This window comes from Anolis carolinensis, chromosome 3 (assembly GCF_035594765.1).
Source record: "Anolis carolinensis isolate JA03-04 chromosome 3, rAnoCar3.1.pri, whole genome shotgun sequence".
Lineage (NCBI taxonomy): Eukaryota > Metazoa > Chordata > Lepidosauria > Squamata > Dactyloidae > Anolis > Anolis carolinensis.
Window position 1 is genome coordinate 229,574,167 of NC_085843.1, and position 19,692 is coordinate 229,593,858.

The 19,692-nt window shown below is 39.5% G+C and overlaps 1 protein-coding gene across 3 annotated transcripts in view; it reads left to right on the forward strand.

Moving 5' to 3' along the window:
- Positions 1-19,692, forward strand: part of sh3pxd2a (SH3 and PX domains 2A) — a 304,174-nt gene that overhangs the window by 34,616 nt on the left and 249,866 nt on the right. For all 3 annotated transcript variants that reach the window (XM_062976295.1, XM_062976293.1, XM_062976294.1), the window contains exon 2: positions 3,288-3,368. In XM_062976295.1, coding sequence (XP_062832365.1) covers positions 3,288-3,368 — 81 coding nt within the window. The remainder of the gene's footprint in view (positions 1-3,287; positions 3,369-19,692) is intronic.

Sequence of the window (19,692 nt, forward strand, 5' to 3'; positions counted from 1 at the left end):
TCTTTATTATTTTGGGGTACAGATATGGGGATAGTCATAATTAGAAACAATTCTTGGATGATTTGCATTTGAGTTCTATAGCTATTGTCATTTGGGCACTTAGCAGCCAAGATGTTTCTAAAGTTATCTTTGAAATAATTAATTAGATTGTATTTGAAAGCTACTTTCCACTAAATTGTTTACAATTGTAGTTACAGTTTTGCAAAAATATTGCTTTCAGGTGTTGTTTCTCAAAAGTACACAAAATAGTGTCACCTTAGTAACTTTTTTAAAAATCTGAACGTAAAAGTTGTTGGCCCATGGGCCTAAATATACAGGGTGTCACAAAAGTCACCATACATAGAGAAAATGGAAAATTGTGACTATCTTTATTTACAAAATATTCATTAGAAAAATTTACAAAACAATTAAAATATTATCTATATGTTGTATATCTGAAAGTATAAAAACATAAACATATAAAATATTAAAATATATAATATGAAATGATATATTAGTGTGTTATTTTTTCCTGTATATGGAGACTATGGCCCCTTCTACACTGCCATATAAAATCCAGATTATCTGCTTTGAACTGGATTATATGGCAGTGTAGACTCATATAATCCAGTTCAAAGACGATAATGTAAATTATCTGCTTTGATAATCTGGACTATATAGCAGTGTAGAAGGGGCCAATGTTTGTACACCTGTATTCCCCCTTATGTACCTCACTGCTGCTTTAATACCCTCAACACAGCACAAAGAAATTGTCATTACACCACAGAAGCCCCCAGTGGTGCAGTGGGTTAAACCAGCAGAACTGCTAACCGACAGGTCGGTGGTTCAAATCCATAGAGAGTGGGATGAGCTCCCTCTGTCAGCTCCAACTTCCCATGCGGGGACACGAGAGAAGCCGCCCACAGGATGGTAAAACATCAAACATCTAGGTATCCCCTGGGCAACGTCCTTGCAGACGGCCAATTCTTTCACACCAGAAGCGACTTGCAGTTTCTCAAGTCCCTCCTGAAACACACGCACACACGCACACACACACACAAAAGGAGCAAAGTTACCTTATTTCTTGTTGCTTTTGCACTTTTCTTATTGGGAACATGAAAGGCAAGTAACTAGTTTTTCTCAAATGGTTAAAAGGTTTCCAGAAGTCAAGTCAACAGCTTGAATAATTGAGAATTGTGATGTCAAATAACATGATATTAACAACATTTATAGTTTGAATCATAAAGATATACCAATAAGCTGTGAACAGTAGAATACTGGATGATAATGTGGTATTGAGAAACCGAGAAGTTAACAGAAATTCTATTGGGATAAGAAAAGAGAGACAAAGATTTCATGATTCATAAAGCAAATTGTCATCTTTTCTGTCCGCTATTAGAATAGTAATTGCCCGGCTGATGTAGGGACTGGAATATTGTTGTCATGTATTATATTAGGAAGGATTTTCCCCATGTTTCTTAAAACTGGACTCCAACAAAAAGATAAGGAAAGAAAGAAGTGGACTTGTGAACGTTTCCCTCTCTACTGTCACCTATATGAATATTATGTGGTTATCTGTAAAAGACTGAAAGCAATCACTTTGCACTACAGCACAGAGGCATTGGCTGGTGCTTAGGCAATGAGCAATTACTCAGTCCCTATATCAGGAGAAAGGTGAGATAAAAATTAAATAATTACATAAGTAAATGAATGAATGAATCCTACTGTAATCTCAAAAAGATAGACTGATATTGACATTGCTTGCAAATGAGTGTGACTCTTTTGGTGCTGAGCAGTACTTGAAGCAGAGAGACAAAGCTTTACGTTACCTCTGAGAAAGATTGAAAGTTATGCTAAGGACATAGCAGAAGACCACTATTAGTGATACTGGCCATTGACCTTTATAGTCAATTGAAAGTACATTAAGTAATACAATTGGAGTTGCAAGTTTGAGTTGTTTTATTATATTAATTGGTTAAAGTCTTTGGATGAATAAAACCCAGTTATAGATTTAAACCAAAATGCCTTATGTTCTAACAAAAACCTCCAGAAGATGGGAAGAGAGAGCCCATCTGTATTGCTATATAAAATCCATATTATCTGCTTCGAACTGGATTATATGACAGTGTGGAAGGGGCCTTAGGCTGGATCTACACTGCGCAATATCCCAGGATCAGATCCCAGATTATCTACAAATCCCAGAGTATCTTGCAGTGTATAGTCGTGTACATTAGAGCTCTGGTGATGCAGCAAGTCAAAACCCCTGAGCTGCTGAACATGCTGACTGAAATACTATTGCTATAAACAACTAAGAAGATAGCCAACTGCAATGAGTACCTGAATAGATTATGTGCATCAAAAACACACACACACATATATAGTGAGATATCTTGGAGATGGAACCCAGGTCTAAACATGACATTTCATTTATATTTCATACACTTTTACACATATAGATAAAAGCTAATTTTATACAATATTTTAAATAATTTGAATATAAAATAAAGTTTTCATACATTGAATCAGGGGCTGCAGTGGTGTGAAACTGCTAAGATGCAGAACTTGCTGAGCGGTTCGAATCTGCAGTACGAGGTGAGCTCCTGTTGTTAGCCCCAGCTTCTGCCAACCTAGCAGTTTGAATACATGCAAATGTGAGTAAATCAATAGGTCCCACTCTGGTAGGAAGGTAACAGCGCTCCATGCAGTCATGCTGGCCATATGACCTTGGAGGTGTCTACGGACAACATCGGCTCTTCGGCTTAGCAATGGAGATGAGCACCAACCCCCTGACTTAATGTCAGGGGAAAACCTTTACTAAAACTTATATAATCTAGTTCAAAGCAGTTAATCTGGGATCAGATCCTGGGATACAGGTGTAGAAGGGACCTTAGAATGTTGGACTGAGACTTGAGAGAACCTGGTTCCAGTGCTATGTGTGTTAGGGAATTCAATTATTGATCTTTCATTTGTGATTCTCTCAGCTGACCAACCCTATGAGGCTGTTGTGATGATAAAACAGAAAAGATGGAAACTATGGAAACTTGGAACACAGAAAAAGTCAGCAAACTGATGAATCAACCTTATCAACCATTTTTGTGTTTGAAATTATCTTGAATACAAAGAGACCGCAGACTTGCCTTTAGGTTGCTTAAAATTTTATTTTAATTTTATTATTTTAATTTTAAAAAAAGATTTTAAAATTCATCTTTCATTTTACAATTCCAGAGAAGTACATCAAAATGAATAACATTTCTTCTCTCTCTCTCTCTCTCTCTCCCCCCCCCCCCCCCCCCCGTCTCTCTCTGCAGGTATATATCATAAAGGTAACATGGTCCGATTCAACTTGTCAGACAATCTACCGCAGATACAGCAAGTTCTTCGACCTCCAGGTAAACAATTGATTTTGCTTTGCATTGTTACAGATGGACCGGATTTCTTAAATTGTCTAATAATTGCATTCAGTAATAAGTGGTTTAAATCTAAAGCTTTCTGAGGATGTTGCAGATTTTCTGTTATAAGAGATATCACTTTAAAAAATGTAGAGTTTGAATGTTCATTAGTTTGAGAGATGGCTATTTAGAAAGGTCTGTCCTGTATGCTATTCTGTGGTATCTGCAGAGAGGCATTGTTACAATTTATTTGCACACTTTGAAGAAAATCAAAGCTTGCAGTAGCCACATTAGCCAGAGAATCTGGGAAGTGGGAGGCCAAAAATGTTATTTGTCAAATATTATCAAAATATTTATCAGACTGTCAGTGACTATTATCATTCGTCTGGGATGGCCTGGCTCCACAGAAAGGTTTCAATTTGTGAATGAAAGGCCAGTAAGGAGGGGGCCGATTGTATCTCATTAGGAAGGGAGTTCCAGAGCCTCGGGGCCACCACTGAAAAGGCTTTCTCTCTCGTTCCCACCAAACGCGCATGCAATGATGGTGGGACCAAGAGTAGGGTCTCTCTTGAGGAACTCAGAGTTTGAGTGGGTTGGTAGAAGGATTGCTTCAAATACAGCACAGGACTACTCAGAGCTCTTTTCAAATCCAAAATTGTATTGGGGTTGCCACTACTGCTGTTTCACAAGGCAAAAGTATCTTCCTGCTAGAGCCTGGCTGGCCATGGTTCTGTCAGGAATCTGCTTCAAGTCGACGGTGGTGGATGCTGGATTGACCTGGATCCAGCTGTCCATATTTCAAAAACACCAGGGTTACTCCAGAGCAGTGATTCTCAACCTGTGGGTCCCCAGGTGTTTTGGCCTACAACTCCCAGAAATCCCAGCCAGTTTACCAGCTTCTGGGAGTTGAAGGTCAAAACATATGGGGAACCACAGGTTGAGACTCACTGATGTAGAGCTTCCTGGAAGCTCCAGAGTAAATTGTGTTTCCCCTTGTGTCAGATTTACAGCTCCTGCTGTGAAACCAGTAGTATAACACATGGAGTCCTTGCATGGGTTGCAAGAGGTGAGTCCATTTTATCTGGCCTGTGTAGACATGGATGATGATGATGAGGAGGATGATGATGATGATTATTATTATTAACAACAACCACAACAACAACAACAACAACACCCACCTCTCTCCATGGAGAGTTAAGGAACAGCGTGCCTCTGAGCACACAAGGTTAATCTAGAAATCAGCACAGAAGTAATTCTTTCAGCAGCCTAAATTAGAAATAACAAGGATATTTTTGCTATTAATGCTGCCATTCATCTGAGGCTCAGGTGCCGATCTTTTGCAATTCCATTTGCAATCTACAGCAAATCACTCAGGGATCAATTAGCTCTCAGCCTACCTGCCTTTTACTTCTCCTGGCCAGAAACTGTGAAACCCCCAAATAATTGAGGAATTGCTACCATAATTCGCAATTCCTTGTCTTTTTATGTCCCAAATATGGCTGGAATAATGATTCTCTATTTCTGTTTTTGCTGTCCATATGATAGGTATAGTGCCATCCTTTAAATGTAGTGATCAAAGAAGTGGTTTCCTGCTTTGAAGCAATTTATACTGGGATCTTGCTCCATTCATTGTTGCAGACTTTGCTTCCTCACTAAGGGGAAGATGTGGAACAATTGACATCGGAAGTCCCCTCTCATCAAATGCAGGCTTCCCTTTCATAACCGCCCCTGCCTTTATGTGAAAAGATCTGATTGCCATTGGTGAAATCTGTGGCGTTATATCCTAATCAGGACTTTGTAGCTATTTCTCCCTATGGAAACAGGAAATAACTAAGATGTGACTCATGAGAACGAAGTGATGGAATACTGGTAGTATACAGTGTGGTTAGACTACAGTTTGGAGGAAACTTTGATCTCTATCATAGGCGTATGGCAAAGGGCTGCTATCTGTTCAGAATCCAGCCTGTGGTATTTGCATTTGTTTCTACAGTTGGATGAAGACATCAAAGCCTTGTGTCAGATTGGTTCATCATATTGAGCCTGAAACTGGCAAGGCCTTGTCTTTCATTATCTGTTTAAAATGTCCATTTGAAAGTAGGCGCCAGAGGCCGGGAGCCAAATGGCTATCACTACTTTTAATATTTATCATTGACACTTCTCATAGAAATATATTGCTTTTTCTCTAGCCAGTTTTAGGAACCTCCCCACTCCCACTAAAGCCTTTATGATCTTTTATATAAATTTGAACAAGCCTAGGGAGGGCAAGGTCTTTCTTATATCATTTTGTTTCCCATTCAAAGTGGACAGATTAGAAGAAATATCCGAGCCCCATGATTCCTCTAAATCTGATTTGTTTCTGAACTTCAGACAACAGTTTGAAAGAGGAAGAATTGCTCTCTTCAGTAGAACTTGTATTCCCAAGCTCTTTCTTTTTTGTTAAAGACTAGCTTGCTACCCCTGCCCCCCACTTGCCTGTGTTCTTGCAAGTCTCCCGGACTTTCCTGTTAGGTTTGAAAAGTTCCCATCAACCTAAAGTTATCAATGGGTTTAGTGTGTTGGACAGGAAATGATGTCTCCAATCAGGAGAGAAGGCCTCTTGAAAGGTCCCATTGATCAGTGGGAGGAGAGGGGGGCTGAGCACCAGTGGAAAATGTCTGCTGAACAACATCCATCCTTCAGCATTCCCACTTGAAAACACAGCAAGGAATAAACCCACTTCCTCCCACTGTCTAGATCCTTACCCATTTATTTTCATCACTTCATTCCAAGGCAGTTTAAGTGCCTTTGTTTTCTTGGTTGGCTTGAAGGACATTGGCAGCATCCCTGATAGGAATTGATTGGGAGCATCCAGGTTTGGAGCAAAGATTAGAGATGTGTATTCATGTAGAGATTCATTTATTCAAAATGCTTTTATCACTCTTTTCCACAAAGTGTTCCAGGTGTATAGATTAGAGATTTGTACACTGGTACTCTTTGTTCAAAACATTGTAATCACACTTGTCCACAAGGTGTCTAAGCTAGCTCAAGCCTAAAATATATGAAATATATGTACAAAAATACAATAGGTTAAGTACCTCCATAATAGCTTCCAAAAAGAAGGGTGGAGTATGCCCCCTGGCTTGCTATTTTGCAGGTATTGAAGGCTTATGCCCAAGAGCTGTATCTTTTAAAGCAAACAATGCAGATTTGGTATATGTGCAATGACTACGGAATGGCTTTAGACTACAATTTCTGGATGGAGTGATTTTAATAATGAATGTAATGTTTTAAAATGTTTAATATGTATAATTTTTAATATTTTAAGCTTAATGTTTTGTATTTGTTTAAGGCATTGAATAATTGCCATATGTAAGCTGCCTCGAGTCCTCTTCGCGGTAAAGAAAGGCGGGATATAAATAGGGTAAATAAATAAAGTCAGGATTCTTTTTGATGTGTGCTAATCATTCTTTGGAAGAAAAATCCATTTATACTGTGATCCTGTAACACTATACATCTAATTTGAGTCCATTTTTCTTGTCTATTTTTTCCACATCTCGCTTCCACATGCTTTCTTAAAACACAATGCATGTGTTCTAGTGGGCTTTCTTTGCTAAGCCCTATCCTTTTAAGAAACCACTTTCCTGTGAAGCCTTGTTGGAACTTTTCTAAAAGTCTTTGGAAAGTTGGCTAAACCCATTCCATTTCACAGAGCTGTTGACACAATTTTGGAAGGCTGAATAGTAGTTTAAATCTAGCTTGTTGTTTGTGAATGAAAGTATGTGACTGCATCTTAAAGAATGCTATATAAATAAAAGAATAAAAATGAGTTAAGAGCATATGAGTCAAATAGGGTTGATTTATGATTTATTCTTGTTCGCACAGTAGCCAGCCAGGCGCCTATGGGACTTTTAAAACTGCAGAATCATACATTAGGCCCACAGAGTCCATTTCTCTTGCAAGTTCATGTCTAGTAACCAAGAAGATCAGGTGGCTTCACTGATCCTGTCCATTGTAAAATGACATGCACACACACACTGACATTTGCTGAAACCTCTTTTCAGATTTTGCCACAATCACTTCAGAGGGCTATGTGTACACTCAAAACAAGTCACAATTATTTCTTAAAGATCTTATTTACAAGAGCTGATAGATTTATTTTTAAAGAATAGACATGAAGGTTTTTGTCAGGTGCAACATAGTCTCAAAAAGACCTATGGGATAATTGTAATAGGCAAGGAGCTTCTTCTAGTTCCTCACAGTATTGTGACACATATTTTAGGACTGAACAAAATGTATAACATGTATAACAAGTGTTATTGGGTGCTTCAGTGCTTACATCCATACAGTAATATGCAGATGACACTGTCCAAAGCTCCATTGAAACTGTGACTGTTTCTCAGGAGCCTGCGGTTAGAAGCAACCAGAACAACACATATCCTGTCTTGTGGTACTGTCTTGTGATGCTTAGCTTTGGTGATCCCATCAGACATGCTTCCTTTATCTTAAGGAACTCTGGACCTTGTAATTCTTGGTATAGTAGCCCATGTCGAACAGAGGAAGTAAAACTTCTCTGTCTCAGACTGAGACCATCCTAGTTTAATTGCACAAGCATAGTCCCATGGGTCTAGAGAAGGTCTTAGATTGGGATTGGACCAGGAGGCTGAGAACGTTCCTGAGATTAATTTAACGCTGCTCCCTACTTTCCCCAGCAAAACCCATAAGATATGGTCAAGAAATACATAGATACAAGGAAAGTAGCAGTTTCAGCTAGACAAGATTATCTCATTACCACTAGGTAAATTGTAAATTTATCCCAATTTGGGTTGGATACTCAGACTCCCTTAATCCTCTGGAACATATTAAGGTATACCTTTCCCTCTGCATGTATACAACATGGGTCCAACTTCTAGATTGGATCTCATGACATTAGTGCAGTTACAGAAGTTTTATTTCCAATTACATAGCCTGGTAATCTAGGTAGTGAGTAGATTTTTTAAACTAGAAATGATCTCTATACTTATTTAAGTAGTTGTAATGAGTCTCCCTCCCTCTTTCAAACACACACAGAGCAATATACTGAGTTGAAACTGTAGAGGAGGGGACATATCCTGTAAAAATGCAGTTTTGAACTGCATTTCCTAGAATCTTCCAGCTAGCATGGGCATTGGCTTTCCAAACTCCAGAGTAAATGGAGTTCTGTATTGGTCATACTTTACATGGTGATTCAGCATGCACTGGGTTAACATGGGAACTGGTATTTACTAAATTTGACCTCATTTATCTTTATTCTTGGAGCACTAGAGGTGTGACCCACTTGTTAAGTTTTATATGCTTTAGATGTATATGACATTCTGAGTATGCAGTCACTGTGACCCTCTCAGCCATGTGTACTGGTTTTATTGTCAGTGGCTTGCATCATTATTTTCCATGATGGACTTGGCTCTGTCCAGTTTTCGTGAGAGCTGCATCCGCTGTGTTGGGTTGATTTCAAATGGCTTTGGAGATGTATGAAAAATCAAGTAGCAGTTTGGGAAGAAGAGCCTGAAATCAGTATGTGCATTTAAAAAAGTCGTCCTATAGTTTTTATTTTAATTGCTTCAAGTGCAATTCTCAAGGTGGTTTTTAAGTTGGCCAGTGGGATTTTACTGTATTAGTTCTGTTATCGAGAAATTGATCCCCTTAAATATAAACTGACAGAGATGAATTAAACATTAATTAATTAATTTATTTTCCTTTTTACCAATTTCACAATGTCCAAATACTGCTCCTCCTCCATTCGGGAAAAGTCCACCCAGCTATATTTCCTATTACATATGAAATTCACCTTTATGAAATTGTATAAATCATTTTTTTTGTATGTATCAGGAGCAACCTGAGTTGCTTCTGGAGTGAGAGAATTGGCCGTTTGCAAGGACGTTGCCCAGGGGATGCCCGGATGTTTTGATGTTTTACCATCCTTGTGGGAGGCTTCTCTCCTCTCCCCATTGGAGCTGGAGCTGATAGAGAGAGCTCATCCGCGCTCTCCCCGGATGGGATTTGAACCTGACAGCCTTCAAGTCAGCAACCCAACCTTCAAGTCACAAGGCTTTTATCCCTTAGGCCACCGGAGGCTCCTGTATAAATCAAATGAAACCAACCTTTAAAGTGTAACTGGAACTGGGACAGGAAACAGGTTAAGATGGCTAATGTATGCAAGCCTGGTGGTTCCGACGTCTCATTGTTGGGATATCTATTGTGTTTATGTAAACCACAACTCGCTTCTATTGACAAACCTCATTTTCATTGATAAATCCGCTTATGTGCATTGGGAAACTTCCTGGCCCCAATGGATGGGATAGGAGCCATCAGCCAATACACAGCAGCGGACTAGCTGTGAGCAAGACCAGCCCACTGTTTCATCAAATAATCTCAATCACGTTTTGTATTTTCTGGACTATCTCTTCATGTCTAGACTGGACATTAAGTTAATCATGGAACTATTTGAATTTGATCTCAACACATTCCTGGACTCACACCCCTCACAGGGGTGGACCTTTAAATGGACTTGGACTTTGAATTCCTCAACCACAGCTGTTCCTTTTTCTTACCATGATGGGAGGAGCTACTCCAGTCAGTGACATCAGAAGGAATCCCCAGCCTGATTCCAAACTGGACCAGCTTTCCAGCCAATCAGGGAAGGGTTTGGGTATTTTGAATGGCTGTCAAGGTGGATTAAATACTCTGTACTGACATCCTTTCTTGCCAGAAAGAATAAACTTCTGTTTCTTGCCTTTAAACCCAGTTTGTATCTTGATCTGGCCTTTGGAGTAGTGAAGTGCACCAGACTCTGAACCTGCATTTCGTGGTTAGCTGAAATCACTCAACAGTTCTAAGAAGGACACCCTTTGTAAAAATAAGTGAAAGATGGTAATTGCTCTGGTAGATCAAACATGGCAGCCCTGCAGTGTCAGAAAAAGTCCCTTCTTTGAGCCCAAGTTAGAATCTTAGCAGGGACTCCAATGCGTTACCTACCTTTTAAGAAATTGTTGACAGGGTAGATGATAGCTTCCAGGCTTTTTATAGAAGGGTTAGTTCTACAGCTCCCTCTGCCTGGGAGTGTTTTTTCAGGTTAGCATCAGTGTGTGTATGTCTTGGGTCAGCAGAAGCATGAGGCTCGCTGGATACAGTCCTAGAACATTCACCCCCTCACACCATTATAATCCAGCCTTACTGTAGCATTATTTGTTCCCTTTGTTTGCTCCCTATAAGCCATGTACAATAATAATGAAAATGCCACTATTACCTGACCATTGATGCTTGCCCCACCCCATAGACGCTTTTGGTAGAGGTGATCATAAAATCATGCCAGGGCCATTTCATATGAGAGTTCTGTCAGTCAGTGCTCAACAGTTCCATAGTCATCTTGTGTATAAAAGGAAGGCGCCTCCATGTGCCAGACTGACATTGCAGGAGGAATTTTAGGTGGGCAGAAAACTGAATTTGTGCCACACTGTCCATTATCCCAAGCTGACATTTTGGCCACAAAGAACCATCTAAAGTCTTGGGATACTGCAAAGGCAAATAAATGGACAGCTTTCTTTCACACATTCTTCTCTGTGTATCAGTTTGCAGAGAACGACCTTTTGGATTGAGTCTGCTGATCTAAGTGGGTTTTCTTTGAAAGGGGCAAAGAGAGAGAGAGAGCCTTTTAGAATGGAAAAATAAAGAGTTTTATAGGGTGCCAGGAGGGGTTAAAGTGCTGCGGGGCTTTTTGGAGGATGAATATGAAACTTGCAAACTTTGCATGTTGTTCCTAAGATAGTCTTGATTATTTATAGAGTATGATGAACAGCTGAGTACTGAAGGGCATATTAAACAAAAATGTTACCATAAAAATCTATAATTGCTTGCTGTATAATGCTGTTCTTTCTACCAGTTCCATCGGTGCAACTCTAGAAGGGGCATGCTGATTGTTCTCGCCTGTCTATAAGCATCTATGTTCTAATAATGCACGACAATGGTGCATTATATCTCTCTAATGTTGCATATCTGGAGGCACCAGCATTAATTCTGTTGCATTTTAGCGTATAGCACTTACCTCCTATTCTGCTTTGTTCATCCAGTAAAGCATTTAAAAACTTGGTAGACTAATGTTTCTAAAGAAGGATTTCTACATAAACATTGGAAACCTACAAGAACCATTGAAATAAGACATTATGCAACAGGATATAAAACTGAAAGGAATGGCTATTTGACTAGCTCAAGACACATTCATTTAAAGTACCTGGACCAAAAGAATTTTTTACCACTGGAACTGAAAGGAATACAATGCTGTGGGGAAAGCATGGTGTCATGGATCCGTATCTGGAGTCTTACAGGCACCAGAACAACTCTGTGCCATGAGTTTCATAGCCAAGGTCGAGGAATGAAAACTTCTGATGCCCTAAGCAGGAAGGAGCCTGATAACATGAAACTGGCTCATACTGGAAGTCCTGGAGGCTGGAGAGGAGAACTTTCAGGAATTGAGGGAGGTGAGGTTTTGGGGATTGAAACTGGGAAGTTGCCCACATTTTCTTCATTTGTATCTTTGCTGTATAGTAGTAACCTAGCATTACCGATGGCACAGTAGGTTAAATCCTTGTGTCGGCAGGACTGATGACATGAAGGTTGGATTGCTGACCTGAAGGTTGCCCATTCGAATCCAACCCAGGGAGAGCCCGGATGAGCTCCCTCTATCAACTCCAGCTCCATGCTGGAGTTGATAGAGGCTCCATGAGAGAAGCCTCCCACAGGGATGGTAAAAGCATCAAAACATCTGGGTATCCCCTGGGCAACGTTCTTGCAGTTTCTCAAGTCCAGTCCAACAGTTTCTCAAGTCGCTGTGGACTTGAAAAAAAAATCCAATATTTCCTTATGAGTGAATTTAATTGCAACCAAGGTTCTGCACTCATCACACATGGATTACTTCATGCCTGAAAAAATAAATAACTTATGTGAAATCATTTGTTTATTTTATATGCTGGTTTCTCTCCACAATATACTGTTGTGATGCTATAGATCACCACTCCACCCTTGGACCGCCTCATTATCTTCAGCGTAAGAAATCTCCTGTTTATCAGTCCTATTTCCACTATTGTCTAAACATTCCTCCTTGGAAAGCAGTGTGTTTGGTTTCCACTTTTTGTTCTGGAAGAAATGTAACCCAGCAATCAGTGGCAAGATCTCTAAGAGGAAGTTGCCTGCCACGCAATAGTAGATGACAACGATCATTGGGAAATCACTGAATTTCCACAAGCTGCTAAAAAACTTGTCTTCTAAGTTCACCTGTTTGCAAGCACGTCCTCTATTCTCCTGTTTGACCTATCATTTAAAATAGATGCCATCTCAGTGTCCTCGATGTGTAACACAGTGTATGATGTAGTGTTAGATGTTGAACAGCACTGGGCCCAGGACCGAACCCTGCAGCACTCCACTAGTCACCTTTTTCCAGGATGAAGAGGAACTATTGGTGAGCACCTTTTGGGTTCAGTCATTTAACCAATTACAAATCCACCTAATAGTACTATTGTCTAGCTGACATTTGACTAGTTTGCTTGCAAGACAATCAGGGGGATTTTATCAAAGGCTTTACTGGAATCAAGACATGCTACATCCAAGCATTCGCTGCATCTACCAAACTTGTGCCTTTATTGAAAAAAGAGGTAAGTTTGGTCTGCATGACTTGTTTGAGAAATCCATGTTTACCTTTAGTAGTCACAGCATTCCTTTTTCAGTGATTACTGACTGCCTCCTTAATGATCTGCTCCATAATCTTTCCTGGTATTGATGTCAGACTGACTCTGATGCTATGAAATTAGTAATAAAACATTGTTTTAAATATATAAATGAAGATGTACATAAGATATGCTGTGTCCCATACATTTCATTACTACAATTCCTGTATGTTATCTGTATCTCTTATAATGATTTAATCTCTGGTTTGCTAGTAAAACTGAATTACTGTGTTAAAAAAGGATTTATGTCTTAAAAAGTGTGTCATAAACATGAAAGGTTTTGAAAGCTCTGATTTAGTGGCTTTCAGTCATATTCATGGGTTTACGTCACTGCAGTCAGGCTGGAAACATTTCCCCTATGGATCGGGAATCTTAATGTACATCTAGATTTTAGAACACACTGAAGTAGTGGGAGGTAATTCATTTCAGACAGAACCTTTCCCAGTTTTTTAGACTCAAAATAATGCTACATTTTGAAGCAATGCCTTGTGGACTTACATATGAAAACATTTTGTAGATACTGTATTTTTCCCTTGAGAGATTTATATTCAGAATCCTAGATTTCCTCTCAAATCTATTCAATGGATTATATTTTGGAGAAATTATATGGATAAACAATTCCCATGTTACTTTTGCACTTGCAGAATCCCATGAGTCAATCTCTTTGAAAATGCAATCAATGAATATATGGAGTTATTTTGGAAGAGGCCCGTAGGCTAATTACATCAGATGGGAAATGAATGTATGTAGTTAGTGACCACAGGACGATGGTGCCAGCCAGGGAATTATGATGATGTATTAACTCTTTCACAGAGTTGTAAAAGTGCAAACACACCCTCCAAGTCTAATTCACACACCCTCTAACTACTGTGCGCACTCAAGTTATTTATGGTACCAGAAAATAGCATGGAGTTCACGCCCACAGGCCTAAAACACAATTCCACTTTTGTATGGTGAATGCAGTCATTCACTTTTATGAAGGGTGCAGAAAACGAGATGAGAAGTGCCTGTTGTGTTCACATCCCTTGGCCTGTGATGAGAGAAGCTCTTTGCTTTCAGAAATAGCCAGCATAAGGTTATGGGGAGTTTATTTACATGATTGCATTTAAGCACCACTGGGAAATTGGATAGGAGAAGTTACAGATGGACCTGTCATTTGCTGTGTGTCCCCACCTCTTCTAATTTTATGGTAGCGTTTGCCAATAGCACTGGCATTATCCAGAGATCATTTGGGAGAACAAAATAGATACACACAGAGTTTCTTTAAGCTGGCATTGAGCACTGTTTGAAGTATGTTTCTGGATTTTGTGAGTGGGCACACAATGGCTATCTGCATAATGTGTGATTATTGTGAGCGGGAAAGAAACACACTAATGAATGCAGGGAAAAATTCCTGACACCCAAATGCTCTCATTTTAAAAGATTTGCTCCATCCATTTCCAGGTTTTTTTTTGTGTCTGTCAGGAGTGACTTGAGAAACTGCAAGTCACTTCTGGTATGAGAGAATTGGCTGTCTGCAAGGACATTACCCAGGGAATGCCCGGATGTTTTTGATGCTTTTACCATCCTTGTGGGAGGCTTCTCTCATGTCCCTGCATGGAGATGGAGCAAATAGAGGGATCTCATCCGTGCTCTCCCTGGGTTGGATTCAAACCGGCAACCTTCAGGTCAGCAACCCAACCTTCAAGTCATCAGTCCTGCCGGCACAAGAGTTTAACCCACTGCACCACTGGGAGCTATCCATTTCCAGTAATGATTCAGTGCTGACTTATCATCTACGAGATATGAAGTTCTGGGTATGCTTGCCTGAGGACTGAGGTCATCTGAGGTGGTGTGGGGTCTTCATTGATTTCCATCAGTGAAGTCAATGCAGGATCTATGCCATAAAATTAGAAGAGATGGGGACACACAGCAAATGACAGGTCCATCTTTTTTGTTGTGGCACACAACTGTGGAATGCCTGCCCATGTAAGCAATAAGTAAACATTTGGCTGTTCAAAGCCTTTGAGTCTCATTATTTTCCCTCAAATATTAATATACATCATTTTAAATTGTTTGATTCTTTCAAACCATTAATATTTTATTAATAATATATTTAATATATTTTAGTGTATTTAAATGTATTTCTATAGTCTGAAATTCTTTTAGTATGTTAATATTGATTGTACTTGTACTGTGCCCTGCCAACTTGTATATTATATGTGTGTGTGTGTTTACATTTGAATATGTTATATAATGTTATATATATTTAATAGTTAAAATGTAAATACATCACTTGCTTCTTTAACTTAAAAAAAGCTAGCATGAGTATGTAAAGTATGTCCCAAGATTGAGCAAAAATAATGACATGGAAAACCCTATACCTCTAGACTGTACAAAAACTATTCCTCCCCCCAGAACCTATCCCTGAGAGAAAAGTTTCCATTGCTGCCAGTAATAGGCACAAGTAGGAGACATATTTCATCAAGACCATGACTGAGGTGGAGAGGATCTATTAGCTGCCCCACACACTTTGGTTCCTCTTCTGCTATTAATCCTTGCTATAGCTTTACTATTGTTTCTTATCAAGTCAGCCTTGGGTTATTGCAAATATGAATGACAGACCTTCAGGATCCCATTGAGCCAGTGCTCTACTCATAACTTGCAGATCCAGATCATAGCTTCCTGCAGTGTGGTTCCCCCCCCCCCCTTTTCTGTTGCCTTTTCCTTTAGTAAGTGCAATGATATGAATGAGTGATGCTGTCTCATGACATGTCCAAAGTGTATGTGTTTGTATCAGTGTCATCTTTACTCAAGTTCCTTTTGAAAAAGAAAACACACAACCAAAACCTTGAATGCCTGATTGGAAAGTCAATGACAATAGTGTTCAAAGTGAATAGTTGGGTAGGAGAAGAAAAAAATCATGCAAGCTATGGGCAATATAGCAACAGCTCCCATTGACATTTTATTTCAGCTCCTCATACATTGCTACAAGTTGAACAGGAACTCAGCTGGTGCTGAAACTCTGCAGGGAGAGAGCTGAGCACGGAAAGGATTCCTTTTCCACCTGGAGCAGCTTCAGGAAGAGCCACACTAAAATCAAGAGTGAATTTGACACCCTTATGGTGGCAGATGCATTGGCTGCCTTGATGCACACTCTACTGTAGTATTTTCAGCCTGGAAAAATGTGTCTCTTATCGGCCTCAAACCTCAGGAAATCCATTCGTTTTATGGAAAGTGGAAGGAGATGAGCAAAAATTTTTATTAGGACATGGAGAACCTCACATCTGACAAGTTGTCTGTACTGGCTTGCCTGGAAGTAATATTGCAATCTTTGCAAGCAGCTCTCTTTTGGTAAGGGAGGGTGATATCAGACACCTAGCTTAATTTCCTTTAGTTTTCTTTTCCCTGAAAAGAATAGCTTCTTTCTCAGTGCTGTCCACACTCTTGGCAGAGTGATATGATCACCTCAGTGGCAGTTGCTAATGCTAATAGAAGTATTTTTCCCATCTGGTCTTCCTAAACTCTCCATCTGTTCTCCTTTGTTGTGGGATAGAACTGTGTCCACCACACCCTCTCCCTTGGGTCCCCACTGTAGTCTGTAATGTGAGTTATTGAAGACACTGTCCCATTGAAAGTACTGAAGTTTCAGCTGCTGATCCAGCTGGCTTCTGTATATAGAGCAGGAGGTAAGGTGTCATTGTATCCTTTGCCTGGGGCTGCAAAATGTCTTGGGTTTCTCTTCCTTCACCTTTGTCTTTTCAGAATGTTCTGCCAATGCTCTTTAGGGATATAGATGTCTCACCTATAAGGAGTTGCAAGTCCGCTATTTATAAGTAGCTAGCCCAGAATGACATATGAGGCAACAACAACAAAAATGTCTCTGTGAATTTGTCTCCATCTGCACAGCATCCTAGAGTCTTCCACAAATATCAGATTTGTCTCATATTCCCATCAGATATATGTCCCATGGCTGGACAGGATTGTGTTTAAGCCTGGAATCATATGTTCCACAAGGCTGGTAGCTCTATCTATGGCTGTGCATCCAAGACAGGATTTTTTCATAAATATATCAATTGCACCATTTTGAAATGAAGACTTTTAGCTTTTAAAATAAAAATAAGTGGTGCCCAGGGGAAAGTCTTCAGATTGTGGAATGGGGAGCTGAGGTTAATTGTTGGATATTACTCAGAAATATTGGGAGGGTGTGAGGAAGAAGATAAACTGGTGCTTTGGAGCTGGCCAAGGCACAGCATAGCAGGGTTTTGAAAGTCCAGAATAGAAAGAAACAGAATGTGTTGGGCCCGGATTGGAGCAGTGGATTGTTCAGGACTTCGAACAATTATTTTGGTACTGTAAATTCTAAAAAAAACAACAGTAAACTAGGACCCAAAATGTAACTTTTCCAAGCTTTAAGTTAGTGATGGGCTCAAGAGGTATCCAATAATGTGTGATATGCAGATCACAATGCAGAAGCTGTCAGATAAAGTATACACCTAAAAATAAAACAAGTTGAGGGGAGAAATAACCCTGTCCCTTTTTTCTTTTCTCATAAGAGCTCAAAGATACAGGGCAGAGTTTTGAGAGGTTTCTCCTCATTGAATAGTATTACTTATAAATGGCTGATAAAAACACTGCAGTAAGTGTGTTAATTATAAGTGTTTCATTGATTTTTAACACTGAGATTAGAATCCCCTCAGATAGTGGATTAGTTAAGAACAATGGTTTGAAGCCTGCTTCCTCAGAAGAAATCTCCTGTTCCCCACAATATCTCCAACATCGCAAGGAGCTTGACAAAGAAATCATATTCCCCTTAAGAGATCAACATCTGGCAGCCCGCTAGGAAGCAAAGCTCTGTTTTCATTATTCCAATCAAAATCTGGTGCAAATTAAACCATCATTATCTAGGGAACATGCTGGTGGAGTTGGGTGGAAATCATATTTTGAGTCAGATAACGTAGGTTTACAGTGATGTGAATAAGAGCAATTCAAGACCTTCTGTTCGTGTTAAATTAGAAACCCAGAACAAATTAATTACCAATATGTATGTCTTGTCCTCAGATCTATGATCCTGGGACATTTTCAAGGGCTGCCTTTCCATGTTTGTGTGCTCTCTATTTTGATGGAGGTTGCAGAAATAGCTGTTCGACTTAAATAGTTGTATTTTCCAACTTTGTACACAGTATAGTGAGTATGGTAATGAATGTACTACTCAATATTAGAAAACGTTTCTTCTTTCAAAATATTTCATTTATGCTTTCCCAATCTCTTGTGTCATCTAAATTAAGCTTTCCGAATTAAGCTTTCCAAATGTTTGCGCCTATAAGCAATTGTAGCTTTCTGGTCCCCACTCTTAGTGCAGGCTGACACCCAATTCCTGTTTTTTTTATTGTTGATATGGGTGTGTTGGGGAAACCAGTGTGACCTGCCAAGCTACTGTCTTTGGGTTTTCATCAGGACAAAACTGGCTAAACAATAAGAACAGAGCTTTTGGATGGGTGTGTGAGAAAAACAAAGGCAAAAGGAAGCATCTTTAACTATTGGAAAACTTATACATCTTCCTCTATCTGGATCAAACAAAAATGATTAAGGGAAAGAGATTATTGAGAAGGGCAAAGGTAAGTCTAGTAGTACCTATTTCCTGTTTGTAATCTTTTTTGTTTGTTTGTTTTTGTTTTGTAATTCATCTGCTAAAATAGACATGCACCTTCTTTCTACCTCTTACTAGGAATGAGGGGAGATTTAATCTACTATTAGTTTAACCTAACATTTCAGGACAGATTGTCTTACTTGGTACTCTTCTGTGAAACGGTGCAGTTTATGTATATTTGAGATTCTCAGAAACTGTAAACTGGTGGTTTGTTTATTTTATAGAATTGTGAAAAGGAGGCATCTTTGACCACAGCAAACCTAAGCTATCTCAACAGCACCTCAGACATGCTCCTTGTAAATTTTTGGTATTACTGATACATTTGTACCTTACCATCTTTTCCAGTTTCACCAACCTAAAGTCCTCCAGAGGTTCTCGAACTTGAGTTCTCAATATCTTTTGGATTTTGGCTCCCATTGGTATGCTAGTTAGGGCTAGTGGCTATTGAAATCCAAAACCTTTGAGGACCAAAATTTGAGAAGCACTGACCTAAATCATCTGGTGAGTACCAGATTGGGAAGCTGATCTGTTTATTTGCTCCCAAATCAGGAGTGAATGTGATTTATTATCTCATAAATGTGATCTATTATTTCACCCTCTGGGTGAGAAGGGTGGGATATAAATGTTGGAAATAAAATAAAGTTGTCTCAAGGAACTTGATATATGTCTTCTCATAGCTTGTTAGGCTGCGTTCGGTACAGCTTGCTTCTGGCAGAACAGGCATAAAGGTTTTAAAGTAGATTTGGATATGCTGTGATAATGTCTTTGAGATCCATCAACAAAGGGATATGCCTGATGTTCTTGTTGTGTACTTTAAAGTCATTTCTAACTTTTGACAATCCTAAGGTGAACCTACCATGGAGTTGGCAAGATTTGTTCAGATAAGGTTTGCCTTTACCCTTTTCTGAGGCTGAATGTGTGACTTGCCCAAGGTCAACCAGTGGGTTTCCATGGCCAAGTGGGA